Source organism: Globicephala melas, chromosome 8 (genome assembly GCF_963455315.2).
Source record: "Globicephala melas chromosome 8, mGloMel1.2, whole genome shotgun sequence".
Taxonomy (NCBI): domain Eukaryota; kingdom Metazoa; phylum Chordata; class Mammalia; order Artiodactyla; family Delphinidae; genus Globicephala; species Globicephala melas.
Genome location: NC_083321.1, coordinates 9,769,071 through 9,784,522, shown reverse-complemented (window position 1 = coordinate 9,784,522; position 15,452 = coordinate 9,769,071). Strand labels below are relative to the sequence as shown.

Here is a 15,452-nt window from a genome sequence, read left to right as displayed (position 1 = left end):
AAACAAAACCACCTGAAGACAACACCCCAAATCAGCTTCTCTGGATCCAGGCATGGAGTAAAGATAATATCCTTTAATTACAGTAGATATAGCTAATATCAAATGCTGAGCACGTACTGTAGGCCAAGCACTGTGCTAAGAGCTCTGCGAACATGATCACATTTAGCCTTACCAGCCTCCCTCTCCCAGGAAAGCATCAGGATCCGCATCCTACAGATCAGGAAAGTGGAGCTCAGAGAGGTGAGGTGACCACTCAGGGTGGTGCAAGTATTGAGACTGGCATGGGAAACCACACCCGTCTGCCCTTAATCTTGCAGCTCAGCTGGGTCTACCTCACCATCCCTCCACGTTCTTCGGGAAACCTCAGGGCCACTTACGTGTTTCCAGGGCTACCCCACCACTCCACGATCCTCACGTCTCAGCTGAGAGCCACATGGAGGAAGACAGTAGCACCTCACACTCCCACAACACTTTGCAGCCTGCAAATTGCTTTCATAGCCACCGTCCAAATCAGCCCTCATGGCGCGGAGGCCCTCCTTTGATTTTACAGGAGAGAAAAAACTAAGGCTCAAAGGAATAAGTTTTGTCCCAAGTCACACGATGAGCAGTGGAGCCACAAGTCAGATGAAGATGGTGGGACTCCCAGCCCAGAGCTCTCTCTTGCCACTTCTTCAAGGCTGAGGTCCTGCAGGCAAGCCGGAAGTGGGTCTTAAGGGCTTTCGTCTCCGGTCAGGCTTCCTGAGGCCCTGACCTGAGCCGCTTCCCTTCTCCTGCTCCCTAGGGGAGCATGAGTTGGCTCAGCTCTAACTTGGAGTCTCCAAGTCTCATTCTAAATGAAATTTTTTTCCAGGCAATTACTTCCTGCTAATTAGGAGGCAAGATTGACAGTCCCTGGGCCCTGGGCTGACCCCTTTACTCAACTCACAGGGGTGGGGGGTTCTTGAGAGACTGGGTAGCAGCAGCAGCCACAGGAACTGCCTGCATCGGCCCCATCATTGGAAGGAGGCCAGGAAACTTCTGAGGGCAGGGGGACTGGTGGTGGAGTAAGAGGCTCCAAGGAATGGGAAGAAGGGAGGTGGGGATGCTGAGGGGGGAGGGACTCTGAAGTGGAAGAGAGCCAGGGGACAAGAAGCTGGAAGGAGCCTGGACGTGCCATGCAGAGTAAGAGAGAGACCTAGGCTCAGGGGCAACAGGGGGAGCCGGGAGGATCCAGAGAAACGGGGACACATCATAGGGAGGAAAAAGGAGGCATCTCAGGAAGCAGGAAGACAGAAGAGGAGGGAGAGATCTCCCTTCTGCAGAGGGAGGAAAGAAGGCACCCCGGAAAATGGTCAAGATTACAGAAGTGGAAGAGGTAGAGACAGGGAGATACTGGGAGACTCCAGAAAGGGGAAGGAGACAGGAAGGAGGAATTGCTAAAGGAAATCCCTGGGGAGAAGGGGAGGAGGGGGGAGGACAGCTGGAGTGGCAGCTCCCAGGGCCCCAAGAAGGGCTCTCTCTACATCATTGTCCTTGAGCCTCCCCCAATGTCAGTGCCCAGCCAGTCGGGCCTGCACGCCCTCCTACGCAGCCACAGGTGTGGGCGGGCATGATGGCAGGCCACCAGCCGGCTCAGGCCCCAGATGCTCCACTCGCCCAAGGCAGCCAGCCGACTTCCCTTCCTGCCAACCTGCCACCCCCTCCAGCAGGCTAAGCCAGGACCCTCCTGGGTGTCACAAAACAGCATGGCCAAGGGGCTCTGGGGCCATGTGGTCTAGCCCCTCCCCTTTACAGAGGCAGGATCAAGGTCCAGAGAGGAAAGACTGCTTGTCCAAGGTCACAGAGCAAGTGAGTGGTAAGGCCAGGTGAAAAGGGATCAGGGGCTAAGCTGCAGTGGTGGGTCCTGTTCCCTCCTAGGCAAAGCCAATAACAGGAGACAACACAGGTCTTGGTCACCAGCAAGTCAGCCCCTGATCAGTCTAAGCTCTGTGGAGTGTGGGGTGGCAGGCAGAAGGGAGTGAGGGTTGCCAGGGGCTGGAAGGGAAGCAAAGGAAGTCACCATTTATAGAGCACTGGGTGGGAGGGTTCTGCAAGGGTTACAACTGCAGCTAACATTATTGCACTTACTAGGTACAGTGTTCCCCCCACTTAAGACATTACATGCAGATCTCATTTAATCCCCAGGATAACCCTATAGAGTATGTATTACTATTATTCTATTACAGGGAAGAAACTGAGACTCAGGGTTGAGTAATTGGCAAAGTCCGCAGACTAACCAGTGGCCTGGTTCTAACTCAGGCGGCTGGCCACTGCTTTGAGGACCTCTCTACCCCAGCGCTATCTGAAGATGCTCAGATCCCAGAGTTCCCAAGATCCCAGCCCAGCCCTGGCGGAATCTAGGCCCCAAATGCCAATGGGGTTACAGTTCTCTGTTGTGGAGGCTTCTTGTGGCCCAAAGGAGGTCTCAGACTTGAACAAGCCCTGTCTTAAGGTGCTGGAGTCTGGGTTCTAGTCCTGGCTCTGCCACTAACATACTGTGTGACCTTGGGCATGTCATTTGCCCTCTCTGGCCTGGTGCTCCCACCTATATCATCAAAGGGTAGGACCAGATAACAAGAGCTAGTATGCACTGTGCTAACTCTGTGACAGGCACGGTTCCAGGCAATGTATGGACATTAACTCAGCGAACCTCCCAGCAGCCCTCTGAAGCAGGAGCTATTACTGTCTCCATTTTACAGACGGGGAAATGAGGCAACGAAAGGTTAAGTAACTTGCCCGAGGCCACAAAGCTAATCAATACGTGGCCGATCTGGGATTCGCACCCCATTGCTTTTGACACAGAGCCCCTGCTCTGCCTGCTACTCTGCACTGTTTCCCTAAGGACTCTCTCAGCCCCTGCTTGGTGCCCCAGAGAGATCTGCCTATGTCCCTCTGCACAGGCACACATGCCATCATATTTCCACATGGGAAGCACACACACTATCACGTGTCTGCATGACACGACATGCGTTTGCTCATGCTTCCACGCCCGCTCCTGTGCTTCCACCCAGTTTCTGTCTGGAATAGCCACACACGGCCATCCATGTCCACAAGAACAGGCCAGCTCCGGCAGGCCCACATGCACGCATACACACGGACGGCCCCCTTTTCTGGGCTGACTCGTGGAAGCCGTGTGCCAGGCTGCAGCATATGGCCACGTGGTCGCGATGTGGGCCGCCACGCCCCTTCTCCTCTGCCCCCCTCCGGTGCCTGGGTGGCTCGCACGTCACATCCCGCACCTGCCGGCACCCCCATCCACGATGCCTTCCTCACACCTCTCCCCTAACAGAAGCGGGCACCTTCTCCAGGAAGGAAGCAGGCACACGCCCAGCCTGGCTCCCACAGCCCAAAGATGCCAGCCAACCTGGGGGCGGAGAGGGAGAAAGAGGCATCGATCGGAGGCTCTGGGGGCCCGAGGTTCACGGTTCCTGTCTGAGACTAAGCCCTCCCTTAGGTCTGAGCGCCAGAGCTGAGCTCTCAAGACCCTAGAGATGCCAGCTCCCCTCTGCATCGCCAGACACGGAGCCAGACGGGGGACCCGGGGACGGTGGCTCTGCCCATCGCTCCCGAGCAGGACCGTGGTGCCGAGAGGGCTTCTCTGCCCACGTTGCCGCTGCACCCCTGCAACCCCATCCTGGTCCCTGCTCTCTCCTCCCTCTGCCCAGGCATCTCAGAGCTCTGGGTATTTTTAGGCCCCAGCTGACAGGCTGTGAAATCGCTCCCTTCACACCTCCCTAACCAGGCGGGGGCTGGAGAGGGAGGAATGGGGTTCTGTGTGCGGGGGGTACACACCCAGCCGATTCATCAGGCTCCTCCGGGGCTGGCAGGTGCCAAGCAGGGAGTAAGGGGTGCCTCCCCTTGAGTGAGAGGATCCTTCCATGGGGCCTGGAGAGAGGGAGAGGAGACAGGATGGGAAGGAGGCTCCGCCCCACTCCAGGGACCTGAGAACAAAGCTTTAGGGGACACGGAGTGCTAAAGCAGGCGCTGGGGCCAATACTGATTCCCAGCCCTCCCTTCCGAGGGATGGGCCGAGAGACAGGCTGGCTCAGATCCTAGTGGGATAAGGGAGGCACTGGACAGTGTCGCCCAGTGGTTAAGACCTAGGTTTGGGAGTGAGGCTGACTTGCAATCTCATCCCTGCTCTGCTGAGTGACGTGGTGAGACACTCCACCTCTCCGGGCCTCAGTTTCCTTATCTGTACAACAGTGGTAATGAGATCTCCCCGAGGGACTGCCGTGAAGATTAAATGGAAGATGTAGGTAAAGAACAAGACGGTCTGTGGACCCACCAGGCACTGCTAAGAGAGTCTCCTTCGCTGCTTTCCCTTAGCGGCAAATCCTCCTAACTGTCTCTTCTCCGGGCTGCCTCCTTGCCGTGATCCCTGAGGCAGGAGCCCACAGTTCAGCCTGGCCCTTTGGCGCCTGCTGGACCCTCTCCCGCAGGGGAATAAATCCCCAGCTACGGTGGTTAGAAAACGTAGACCATCCCCACCCCGCCGCGTCCTGCCGCGGGGCACACATACACACCACGTGTACACACGGACCCAAACGCCAACATGCTCGCACGCTGCCAGTGCCTGGGTGTGAGAGCGTTTGCTCTGGGGTGGCCCCCTAGGGAAGTGGGAAGATGTACCCAGGCCCTGCTCTGAATGGGCCCCTGTGCCAGGGGCCGTGGGCACGGGGAGCGGGGTGGCCTGCCTAGTTGCTGTGGAGACAGGTTGGCTCTGGCGGGGCTCTGGAGCTCAGGCCTGGCAGCTGGAACCTGAGCTGTGCGGCTCCTCCAGGGCTGGACCCTGATGCCCACGGTGGGGGCGGCGGGTGCAGAGCGGTTCTCTGGAACCGTAACCGCGTTCGCTGGGCCTTGGGCCTGTCCACCTCTGGGAGGCTTTCTCTGATACCCCAGCCCCCTAGGTAAGCCCCTGGTGGGGAGGGGAAATCCGTGCCCACCTGCGCCAGGCTGTCCCCTTGACTGCCCATTACCCACCACAAGCTTTCGAAGGCCAGGGTCCCAGACCACCCGGTATGGTTGCTTGGGACACAGCCCTGTGCAGGTGAGGGACTGAGGAGGGTCTGGGCAGAGGTGGGAACAGATATGTTAATGGCTGGGCCTCCAGCTCCAGATATGGGCCTGTCTCCAGGCTTCCACCCTCCACACCGCCACCGAGTTAAGTTCTTTATAGAGATATGCTTGAAAGCCATCCACGGCCCACCATTGCCCTAATTTAAAAAATAAATAAATAAAGCCCAGCCTTCCTATTTCAGAATGCCAGGACCTTCATAATCTGGCCCAGCCCACCTTTCCCAATCCTCAACTCCTGCTATTGCCCCCCAAAGGACTCCCTTCCAGCCCCCCACGCTCAGACACTCACTGCTGCCTCGACTGGCCAAGACCCGTCACACCTCCGGGCCATTGCATGTGCTGTCCCCACCACGCAGAATGCCTCCTCCCGGCTTGCTCACATGGCAAGCTCTTATTCTTCCTCCAACACCCAAAGCCCCGGACCCAACGCTCACGCTCCTGGGTCTGGTGGTGTGGCTGGAATCCCAAATCAACTTCTACCCGCCAATGCCCCCGTCCCAGGGTGGTCTGAGGATGGACGAGCTAACGTACGTCGTGGCACCTGTGGAACGCGCCACACATCTTTGCGGTTTTGATGGTAACTGACAGACCCTGCCTCGGTGAAGCCCTCCCCAGGCCTCCTCCACCAGGGCTGAGGCAGGCCTATCCTCCTCGGAGCTTCCAGAACCCTCGTCCCACACATCGATCGCTCGGTGCAGGGCGATGTTGATAACAGCTGCCGTTGGCTGAGTGTTTACTACGTGCAGGGCTTTCTGCTAAAGATGTTTTCTGCCTTATCTCATCCTCCAATCCCATGGGAGGTAAGAACCATCCTCATACCCATTTAACAGAGGAGGAAACGGAGGCCAGGGTGGTGAGTAGCTTGCTTCAGGGACACAGCCGCAAATGTCTCTGCCAGAGGCTCTTTGACCCCGGAGACCTAGCTGAAGCAAGCCGGCCCCTGCTTCGCGGAGGTAAAGAGCGCAGCACGTACTGCGTGCTCCACAAATAAGGACGCGCTATTATTGTCCTATCGTTATTATCAGGGGAGGGAACAGGGTATGCTGGGTGACCTAAGAGGGGCTTCCTTAGGCTGAACCCCCTATAAAGCAGGGGACTCCCGTTTTCCTGGAGAAAGAAAGTGAGGGCTCAGAGGGACCCTTGGGCTGCCAGGGACTGGGGTTGGGATGGCAAGGATTTGTACAGGGAGCCCCGATATCTGGACCCGGTGGACCTGAGGAACCTGAGGGAGGCTGGAGTGAGTGAGTGCGCGAGGGGTTCACGGCAGGCCCAGGTTGGGCAGAGCAGGAGAGGGCCTGCCGCGCCACTGGTTGATCTGGACACCACTCTGGCCCCACTGACACCACCCCGTGGTAACGAGACGGACCCAATTTGTACCCAGGGCCCCGCTGGGAGCATCTGCCACGGCAGGGTTTGAAGTAATTTAATTGGACACATTAGCCACACAGCTCTGTCCTCTGCTCCCCTCGTGGAGGGACTCAAGCAGCCACCCCTCGGGGCCTCCCACACCCACCACCCCGCCTGGCTGGAAGCAGGGTGCTCGCTTCGCCAGCTAGCACTGTGAGACGGACCTGCTAGGACGGACCCCCTGGCACCCCACCTCTCTCATTTTGGGGGCTTCCTGAGGGCCCTAGAACCACAAGGCTGGGGTTTTGGGGTTCTCTAGGCCCAAAGTTCTCCCCTTTCTCTGATGCAACCAGCAACTCCCAGCTGGGGCTCAGACCTCTCCCGCCTGCCTCCTCCGATGGGCAGAAAGGGTCACCCCTTTTCTCCCCGAGCCAGCTGGAGAACTCCAACTTCCTGCACTCCAGGAAGGGCATCGAAGAAGCAGGGCCACTACCAAGATTGGGGTTGGGTGGGCAGTTCTCTTAGGGCTCTGGGAAGGGGTACACACACACACACACACACACACACACACACACACACACACACACACACACACACACACACGGACAGACCCACACGCTATTGTGGACATGCCTGTATCTGTACAGGCCAAAGCTCCACCCCCCACCACCACCCCCCATCCATGCCCATGCACGCCACACAGCCAGGTGAGGCCCTGCTCCCAGCAGATGGAGCCCTCAGAGGTGGCCAAGCTGGCAGGTGGGAGGGTGTGGCAGGGGGCAGGCAGGGCCCCTGGAGGGCACAGGCCCCGCCTGGCTGGGTACAGGGCCAGGGGAGCTGCCCTCCCCCAGCGCTTTCCGTCACAGCTCCCTGGGCACCTCGACGCACCTCGCTACAAATCCACTCATTAGCTGCTGTTTACAGCGGGCACAGAGCTCAGACGAGCACAGCGAGTACGGCCGTCCAGCTGCCACCCGCGCACACGCACAGGTACACACGCAGCGCAACGCTTCTGTGCACCGGCCCCGCCCTCCCGCTCCCTGGTGCTGCAGCCCCACACACTCAACCCCTCGGACATGTCAACTCCCCAGACGTCCCAGCTCACCATAGTAGTCGGCTCCCAGCCCAGCCTCACAGGCGACACACCTCTTCCAAGGGGCTCCTCCAACCAGAAGCTGCAGAACCCCCCAGGGCAGGCCCGACGTGCCAGCCCACGTTCTGACCAACCGGGCCCAGAGTCCCAGGCACAGGCTCTGGGCGCCGTCCAGCCCCTTCCACAGGTCCCATGCTGCCTGCCAACTCCATTCCAACCCCTGGGGAATTCTGCTGGGTGAGACTGAAGTCCTGCCCTCCAGACACAAGTTGGACAGGGCCCAGCAAGCCTGCCCCTGCTGCCCGGAAGGTCAGGGACATCCACGTCCGTGGAACTGGCAAGGTCCACCTGGCACCACTGGCTGGGGTCCTCTGGCAAGGCAGGTGGGCACCCGGGCTGGCCTGGCACAGGCTGGCTCTGGCACCTGGCCAGACCAGTGACAGCCCCAACAGAGAGCACTGACCTTGCTGGCGGCATGTACCACCTGCCCGGCACTGCCCAGGGGAGAGGGCGCCGGCTCCACGCAGGGCTGCCCGCACCTACCTGAGATGCCTCCGTGCCTCCGCGGAGCCTGTCCAGCCAAGAGTCCTCTGCTCAGGACTCTGCCTCCCGCACGCCCCCCCGACCCCGAGCCCCCCCACACACACCACGAGGCCCCCCTTACCACTCCTCTCCCTGCTGATCCCAGCCTCACTCCCCTGCGGGAAGCAGTTATTGAGAACGGTCCATTAGATTCAATAAAGATTCAAAGCCCCTGAGAGAATGGGGATGGGTGGGTGGGGAGTGCGGGTGGGGAACGGAGGAGTGGGAAGGGGGGGCCCACACACTCCTCCTCTGCCTGCCCCTCAGGCAGGGCTGGAGGGGGTAAGAAGGGGACAGTCCTCCACTGTCACTCGATGTTACCTGCAGTGCCCCTTGGGCCTGAGCTTGGGGTCAGCCAGGGGCAGGGCCCAGCTGTCCAGGGCCTGTCTTTGTTCGCCTGACACCCCCCTGTTCCTCTGCCTTCCAGCTGTCCCTCACCTGTCACCTGCTGGCCTGTGGGTTCCCACCCCAGTCCAGCCTGCTCTAGCCCCTCTTCCCCAACCAGGAGGCGCTTTGAGGCTCTCTCCCTCTCCACCATCCCCCAGTCCTGAGCACCCAGCCTAGCGGTCAAGTTGTCCCCGCGAGGCCACTGAACAGCATGATCGGAGGCCAAGGGGTAGGGGGAAGTCCTGTCTCCCTGGAAACGCTACAGCTTGGGGGCACTGGCTACCCTGACCCAAACCCGGCAGAAGTCATACGCCCAGCCCTGCGTTTGGACCTATTCTGTCCCAAGTCCCCCTCACAGCCATGGCCCGCTGGGAGGTCACTTGATCTTCAGTCCCAGCCTGTGAGCCAAGCCCAGGAGGCAGGCCAGGGAGGTCTGGGCCCGTGCAGGTGGGGGAGCTGGGGGTGGGGGCAGGGTTTGTCAGTGAAATGGTCAGTCAGGTCTCCTTGGACAGTCCCACATCCCAGTCCCGTCCCTAAACTTGACGGCCCTCACAGCGTACACCGCTGGTCTGCCCTTTCAGCCCCGATTCCTGCGCCACACGCCACGCAACAGCCTCTGTCCCTAACCTGTGCCCAGTGGGTGGAGGGTTGGCCTGGACAATCGTGTGGATCCTCCTGCATTGAGAGAGAAGACCCTACGTGCCAAGGCCCCCTGGCCCATGCAGAGGGTCCCCCACACTCCCTAGGAACGACCTGCCTGGAAGAGTTGCTGTAGGGGGCAGAGCCCACTAACAGGTGGGACAGACAGAGAAGACTTCAAGCACTGCTATCCCCAAGGACAAGGTCATAGAGGGCTGGGGGCAGGGCTGGCAGTCCTCAGGACCTGAACCCTCTCCCAGAGCCGCTGCACCAGCCCAGACTTTGCCCCTCTGGCCTTGCTCACCCGCAAGGTCACCTCTCCCTCCCTCTCTCCCTGCTGCCGTCCTGCCTGCCCACTGCAACACTGACCCCTGCGGGCCTACCGAGGTCCTGCCCTGCCGGGGGACAGGGACACAGGGAGGCCTGGCCAGGCCAGCTTTGGGATGGACAGAGGATGGAGGCTGAGGGCCGGGAGAGGGCCGCACGTCTATTGGAGGGGACAGAGGGGAGATTGCAGGCATGGCTGGGGGGAGGCGAGGCAGAGTTTGGAGCAGAAGCGAGGGCAGGGGGGGGGCTGGTCTTCGTTCTTCACTGGGCTGTGGCTTTTCCCCACAGTCCCTTGCTTCAGCCACAAAAGATCAGGAAGAGAATTGCCTGGAGGCTAGGGGCCCACAAGGGGAGGGAACTGCTCCTGTCCCCTGTCAGGATAAGGGTCTTAGCAGCAGACTGAGCCCTATGGGGACTTGCAGAGTGCATGGGCTGAAGGAGGGGGTACACAGGGACCTTCTGGAACCATCCTGGGACAAGAGGACAGGAGATTAAGATTTTTTTTAAAGGACTGGGCCACAGGTGTTCCAGGCAGTGGGATGAGGGGATGAGGATGTAAATGGTACTGGCCTTTGGGGGACCAGATGGATGGGCCTGAATCACACGGGAATTAATTTGCATATCTTACTCCCACCTGGTGCCTGCCTTGGGGGACACATACCCTGCCTGGGGGAGCAGGGTCTGGGGAGCCTGGGGTGAGCTGGGGTGGAGGGGTGGTGGTGGGAAGTCTGGCTTGAAGCTGTAGGGATTATAGGAGGTGGGCAGGGATGTCAGAGGGCACAGAGGCCAGACTGAGGCCCCCAACCCCCCGGCCCCTCAGAGAGCCCCAGGGGACTAGGATTAAAAGCAAATTCTGCCCTCTCCAGCCTATGTCTGACCCCATCCAGCCCACTGTCCACATCAGAGAGAAGTAAACGTAAGGCTGGTCTGTTTCCCGGTCAGAATTGCCCCTGCCACAGGACTAGTGGGTCCTGCAACCAGAGTAGGCAAGACAGGTCTCCAGCCCAGACAGCAAGGCCCATTCAAGGGGGAGAGGGCAAAGTCTGGGGGCTGCCAGCACACCAGTGGCAGCACTGGGTTCCAGGCCCTCTGCCCAGAAGATGCCAAGCACATCAAGTTGGCCTCCATGGAGAGGGCAGAGGTGCTTGGAGGAGTGGTGATGTCATGGTGCCCAGGCGTGGGAGGAAAACGGAGGGAGGGAGAGGGGACGAGGGCAGGGCCCCAGGCCACTGGCCTGACAACAGGAAAGGGGAGGCTGCCAGCCTGGCAGGGCAGGGGAGGGGAGTGTCCTCACTGCATCCCCCCTTCCATCTTCATACCATGGAGCTGGTCTCTGAACTAATTCTGAGAGGGTGATCCAAGCAAGAGAACACCTCTGTCTTTGGTCCAAGTGCTGGAAGCTGGCAGTGTCTTGGGGAAAGATGCCAGGGTAGGTGACCTGGGTCCAGAGAGATGAAGGGAGGGGTCTCCAAAGGCAATGTCCCTTCTGCCATTACCTAGAGGACATTCATAGATGGGCATGAGGTTCCAGAGAGGGAGACTGAGTCTCTTTCACCCATATAGGCAAGCGCTGAATGAGTGCAATGCCTAGCACCCAGGAGGTCCTCCTCAGTGGGCTCGGGCTGCCATGGCTTGATGAGGGTAAGAATGGATGCAGGGACAGGCTGAGGCTGCCCCTAGAGGGAAAGAGCAGATGTGGGGCTGGGGCAAGAGTGGACAAAGCCGGCGCCCACTGGACTGCCCTCAAAAGCCTTGGGGCCCTAGGCCCCTTCTGTGGAGGGCCTTAGAGCTCTCCCTTCCCCCAGGACGCCCAGCCAACCCCCAGAGGTTAGCAGGAGTAAGCCTAGAGGCTCTTCGTCCGGGAGCAAGTCCTCAGGCTGAGGTGTCGTGCTTTCAGCATCAGACAGAAACCCAGAAGCGGAGACCCTGCTACCAGAACTGGCAGACTGCGGGTGTTGGGTCAGGGGTGGGGCACCCCAGGTGGGAGCTGAGCCTGAGACTGGGCAGGAGCTGCAGGGGACCTGCCTACAGGTGGGCGCTGTGTGAGGAGGCGTCCGGAGCCAAGGAGGAAATGGCAGAGCAATTTCCCGGGGAAGGTGGAAGGATTCCTTGGCCTGGCTTCCAGGATACCAGGCAGACGTGGGCTCCCAGGCCACTCCCTGGCTTGGGCTCAGGAGAAATGCAAGGGAGCACGGCCCCTCCCCCTGCCAACCCTGACAGGACGGGAGTGAGTTTGGGGTTCTTTGCTTCCCCCCTCCCCAAGCCCAGGAGAACATTCCCCTGGTACCCCTATTCTCATCAATCTGTGCTCTCTTTCCCTTCAGGTACCCCCACCTCCCTCCTCAACGCTCCTGTGGCTCACCACCCTCTAGAAGCCCCCCTCCCCTGCTGCTGCACCAGATGCCCACTTGCCCCCTGGCACCCTCTCAATTCACAGTTGGCACCGCCGATGTCACTCTGCTTCCCGGTGCCCACAACCTTGGCTGAAAGCTGCCCGGGATCCTTGTTCTGGGGTCCCCTAGCACTGGCATCCGGGAGGCACTGGGGCTGGGGACCCGGGGGTGCCTCTGAGGGCACTGCGGGGGCAGCGGCTCCTCGCTCCGCCACACACGTTGTCCTTGGGCTGCTGGGGGTGGGGGGGGAGGTCCTTGTGGGGACACTGCAAAGCCGGCGCCCGGCATCAAGCTCGGCAGTGCCCGAACTGCGGGGGGCCGGGGTCCGAGCTGCTGCCGCTCAAGCCCGCGCCCCTGGTGTGGGATGACCCTGGGCGGGGGGAGTCCGTGCGGCTCCGGCGGACAGTAGCCCCGGGCTGGGGCTCCGAGACGGCTCCCGGCGCTGCCGCCGTCCTGCCCGCCGGTTCGGGGCGCCCCAGCCCGCGCGGGGCCGCGCTTACCTGGGCTGGCCGCCTCCGGGTCCCGGTACATGGTCCCCTCGTCGCCGGCTCCCTCCGGGCTCTTCAGAGCCGCCCGTGGCCGCGCGCTGCTCCGCCGCCGCTGCAGGGCATGGGGCCGGGCGACCCCCGGGGGCGGGTCCGAGGGCGGGGGCCGCGCGGGCTGCACCGAGCCGCCGAGCCGGGTAGCGGGGGCCGCCCGCCAGCCCTCCCGCCCGCCCGCCGAGCACGCTGCAGCCGCCGCCGAGCCGCGCCGAGCCTCCTCCCTCCGGCCTGCGCGCCGCGTGTGCGCGCCGGAGCGTGTGTGAGTGTGTACGAGGCCGTGTGTATGTGTGTGTGAGCTCGTGTGTGAGCGCGCCCTGGGCACCGCCGGCGCCGCCCGCCCGCTGTCGAGCGCCTCAGCCACCGCCTGCTGCCCGCTGCTGGCCGCGCGCCGCACTGCAGCCCGCGCCCGCCGCCGCCCCGAGGGCACCACCGCCGCCCCACGCCCCGCCCGCAGCCCCCGCAGGGAGGGCACGGAGCCCGCCGGCTGGGCTCTTTGGGCCTGCGGGTCCCGCCGCACTGATCGACCCACCCCGCCTGTGCGCCCCTGATGGCAGCGGCTTCGAACCCCGCAGGGCGGCGGAGCCGGCCACCTCCTCCGAGGTGCCCTTTGACTCCGTTCCAAAAGGCGTGGAAATCCACTCCGGGTTTTCCGCTCGGTGGCGGCTGCAGGGCGTCAGCCCCGGACTCGACAGCGCGGCGTCCCGGGAAGGGGAGCTGGCGTGTGTAAAAACCAGGAGTGGAATTTTGCCAGCGCTGAGCCTGGGTCCACCACTCTGGCCATCCCCAGAGCTTGCGCACAGCTGGAGTCTAGGAGCTCCACCCTCTATGAGGGACTAGGCCTAGTGACCCTCCCCACTTAACCCAGCCGCACAATAGAAGAAAACAGACCTTTTAGCCTCTGCCCCTGCTTCTCGCGCTCCACTCCTCCAGTGCCCCCCTCCTTTTCCTTGACCTCAGAACTTCAGGGGGTAAGAAAGAAAGGCCTCCTTCCCCTTCCAACCCTGGGGCTCACTTGGCCCTCTCTGTCCCTCTGTCAGCTCAGCACAGTCCAAATCAGGTGAACCCTAATTCTCCTTCCTCTACAGAATTGGAACTGTTTGATTCTGGGGGAGGGAGGAGAAGGGGCCCGTATCCCAGGGCTTTTAAAAGCCTGGAACTGAACCATTGGTGGTTTCAGGTACACCCCCTCCTCACACACACACACACACACACAGGTACACAAATAAACCTCCTACACAACGAGATACGGACGCTGAAGGCTCACACAATACAGGGCATGCCCCTACCCTGAACTGAAGGGAATAAGCAGGGGGGCAAAAGCCCTGGGCCTGCCACAGCATCCTCCCCTCCCCTCCACTGAGAATGCAGTTCACAGGTGAACCAGGCTTTCCAGAGTCAAGGGTTCTTACTGTCACCTCGAGAAGCAGACTCTGTACTGCTCAGCTCACACCCAGCCACACCTCCACCTTCCCACAGCCTCCACAGGGGCAAGCCTCCATCTCAAGTCTCCCTCAACACACTGACATACACAAACCATCGCCTTGAACTCACATGGAGCCTCTTACACACACACACACGCACACACACACACATTCACCTCCACCCACAGCTTTTCTGGTTGAGAAACAGACAAGGAAATTCCCCCAAGCAAACCTCCATGAAGACTCTTCCGGTGGAGGACAGATTTCCTTGGATTGAATGTTCTAATTAAATAGGGAAGGGAAAAAGTCAACTGTGGGTTCTAGCCCATAATTCCTCAGTGGCCAGAAATCTCAGCTCCTCATCCCCCGGTCAAGGGCCATTATGTTTCACACGCCCTGCAGCCAGTCTCATCCACGAGTAGCCAAGAGTTCAGGCACTATCCACACACCCCTTTTTGGCAAACCCCAGAGAGCCAGGCCAACAGGCTGGGACTCCAGGGTCCCCAGGCTCGCCTTGCTCTTGCTTGTACCCCCAGCTGCCTCCCTCCCTGCCCTAGTGAAGAGCAGCTAGTTCATCCCTCCCCCCCCACCAAGTTCTGTACTTGGAGCACAGAACTTATCCCTGATCGATTTTGAATGCCATTTACTGTCATTACTTTACCCTTAACAGGGACACGCCCCATTCCCATGTTTCGCCTGTCAGGGAAGTTCTTCTAGATGTCTAACCTTGAACCATTCTCTTGAATTTGAAGGCTCTTCTCTCCTGCTGGAGCATCATTGACAGCCAAGCCAGCTGTGAGTTCCTGTCTTCTGAGCACTCACAAAGGGCTGGGCACAAGCAGGAAATGAAGCCTGGGGGAGTGAACAGGTCCCTCTGAGAAAGGAGATCAGAGCGTGTGAATCACCCCTGTTCTGCCCGGTCCCTCCCAGAGGAGGGCCTGGGGATTTGCCCTCTCCCCTTCCCATCCCACTCTCATTCTCTGACGCTGCTGGCCCCTGTGTCCTGGGTTCCATGTCGTGGCAGGAAATGTTGGCAGCACCTGGTTCTCCAAGGACTGTCACGGTGCTTGCTGTGGACCCCTCAGGCCTGCTTCTGATCTGGTGCTGTCTTCAGGGTCCAGGTGTCCTGGGTCCGCTTTGGGAGGGGTGCGAAGCAGGGAGGGACGTTCTGTCCCACAGAAGCAGATGCCAGGCCTGCACTCTCCTAAACAGGGCCCCTGAGGCCACCTGGCTCTGTTGCTAGGTCACGGCAGCAGGCAGGGCTCCTGGGTTCCCCTCTGGCCTCCATCTGCCATGGTCTCCAGTGCTGCTATCTCCCCACAGCTCCTGTCCCCCCTACCCCGCTTCCTTGGACATGGGCTGAATTATTAATAAAATGCTGAGGAAGCTGATTGTGCAGCTCACGTGACAGAACAAACACACCTCTCTCCTCACCACCATCCATGTAGCAAGAGACTCAGGCTCAGCATCCTCTTGATGTAGGAGGGGCAGGCTCAGAGATGGGCCAGTAGGCAGCCGTGCAGGGCAGCAGCAGAGCCCGCGGATGGGCCAGACCAGGAGCAACCTGCTCTGCCACCCTGCCCCCAACCCCGCAGCTACCCCCGCCCCAGGCTTCCCCTTCCTC

General features: G+C 60.6%; 1 protein-coding gene across 10 annotated transcripts in view; it reads right to left on the bottom strand.

Moving 5' to 3' along the window:
• The window catches only part of SYT7 (synaptotagmin 7), a 60,823-nt gene extending 46,162 nt beyond the window's left edge, over positions 1-14,661 (bottom strand). For 8 of the 10 annotated variants that reach the window (XM_060303111.1, XM_060303117.1, XM_060303114.1 and 5 more), the window contains exon 1: positions 3,811-3,901. In XM_060303111.1, coding sequence (XP_060159094.1) covers positions 3,811-3,898 — 88 coding nt within the window. In that variant the 5' untranslated portion in view covers positions 3,899-3,901. Of the gene's footprint in view, positions 1-3,810; positions 3,902-12,365; positions 12,745-14,554 lie in introns of those variants that run through there. The other 2 variants (XM_060303112.1, XM_030833967.2) reach the window with 2 other exon arrangements.
• Positions 14,662-15,452: the final 791 nt, after the last annotated feature.